Source organism: Merops nubicus, unplaced genomic scaffold (assembly GCF_000691845.1).
Source record: "Merops nubicus isolate BGI_N331 unplaced genomic scaffold, ASM69184v1 scaffold37829, whole genome shotgun sequence".
NCBI classification, from domain to species: Eukaryota; Metazoa; Chordata; class Aves; order Coraciiformes; family Meropidae; genus Merops; species Merops nubicus.
This window is the reverse complement of record NW_008633684.1, coordinates 1,745-2,558: the sequence shown is the minus strand read 5'-3', so window position 1 is coordinate 2,558 and position 814 is coordinate 1,745. Positions and strand designations below refer to the sequence as shown.

Genomic DNA, 814 nt, shown 5'->3' with positions numbered 1-814 from the left:
GGGGGGGAGGCTTCGCAGGGGGGTCTGGACAGGATTCCACACCCAGGGTCCCACGGGAGGTTCTGCCCTCGCCCCAGGGCCTGTGGTCCTCCTCACATCTGTCCCACTTGGTTCAGACCAGGAACAGCTGGATGAGGAGATAAACAACCTCCGGAAGGAGCTGCGAGTGAAGGTCAACCGCCTCTTTGAAGCTCAAGGTAAACGCTCCTGTTCTGGAACCTTCTCAGCCTCTGGGAGTGGACTCAGAGGGTCCAGAAGTTCCCAAGCTCAGCGTGTTCCTGCAGCTCTTTCCCAGGGGCTCTGCAATTCCTGCCCTGCTCCAGCAGGAACGGCTCCCACATCACAGTGGGGTGACCCCACGTGAGCTTCCAGAGCCGTCCCTGCCCTCCCCACAGCCCCTCTGCAGTTTGGGGGGGCTGCTTCCCTCCCTTCCTAACAAATCCCTCCTTCCCTGTGTGTTCTCTCCCAGGCAAACCCGAGCTGAAGGGCTTTAACCTGAACCCCATGACTGCTGAGGAGATGAGGCTCATCAACCGCATCCTGGAGGGCTGAGGCAGCCCTGGCTCCCTCCCAGCATGGATTCATCCCAGCCCTGCAGAGCTCACACCACAGCAGCCACTGGGCTTTGCTGGGGGACACTGGTGGCCCTGGAGCCAGCCCAGGCACTGGGGATTTTGGCTCCTGAGGAGCAATGCTGCCCTTTCCTGGGATCACAATCCCTGCTGGGCAGCAGCGCCAGGGGCTGGGACCATTAAACTCCGAGCAGCAGGACACTGACCTCTGCCTCTCTGGTCCTTGCTGGGGTTTTGCACTG

The 814-nt window shown here is 61.2% G+C and overlaps 1 protein-coding gene across 1 annotated transcript; it reads left to right on the top strand.

Moving 5' to 3' along the window:
- Positions 1-116: 116 nt before the first annotated feature.
- On the top strand, positions 117-552 carry PDRG1 (p53 and DNA-damage regulated 1; the record flags this gene model as incomplete). The annotated part of the gene is made up of 2 exons (XM_008948335.1): positions 117-197; positions 470-552. Coding segments are annotated over 2 exons (164 nt in total), but the record flags the coding sequence as incomplete, so codon positions are not given.
- Positions 553-814: the final 262 nt, after the last annotated feature.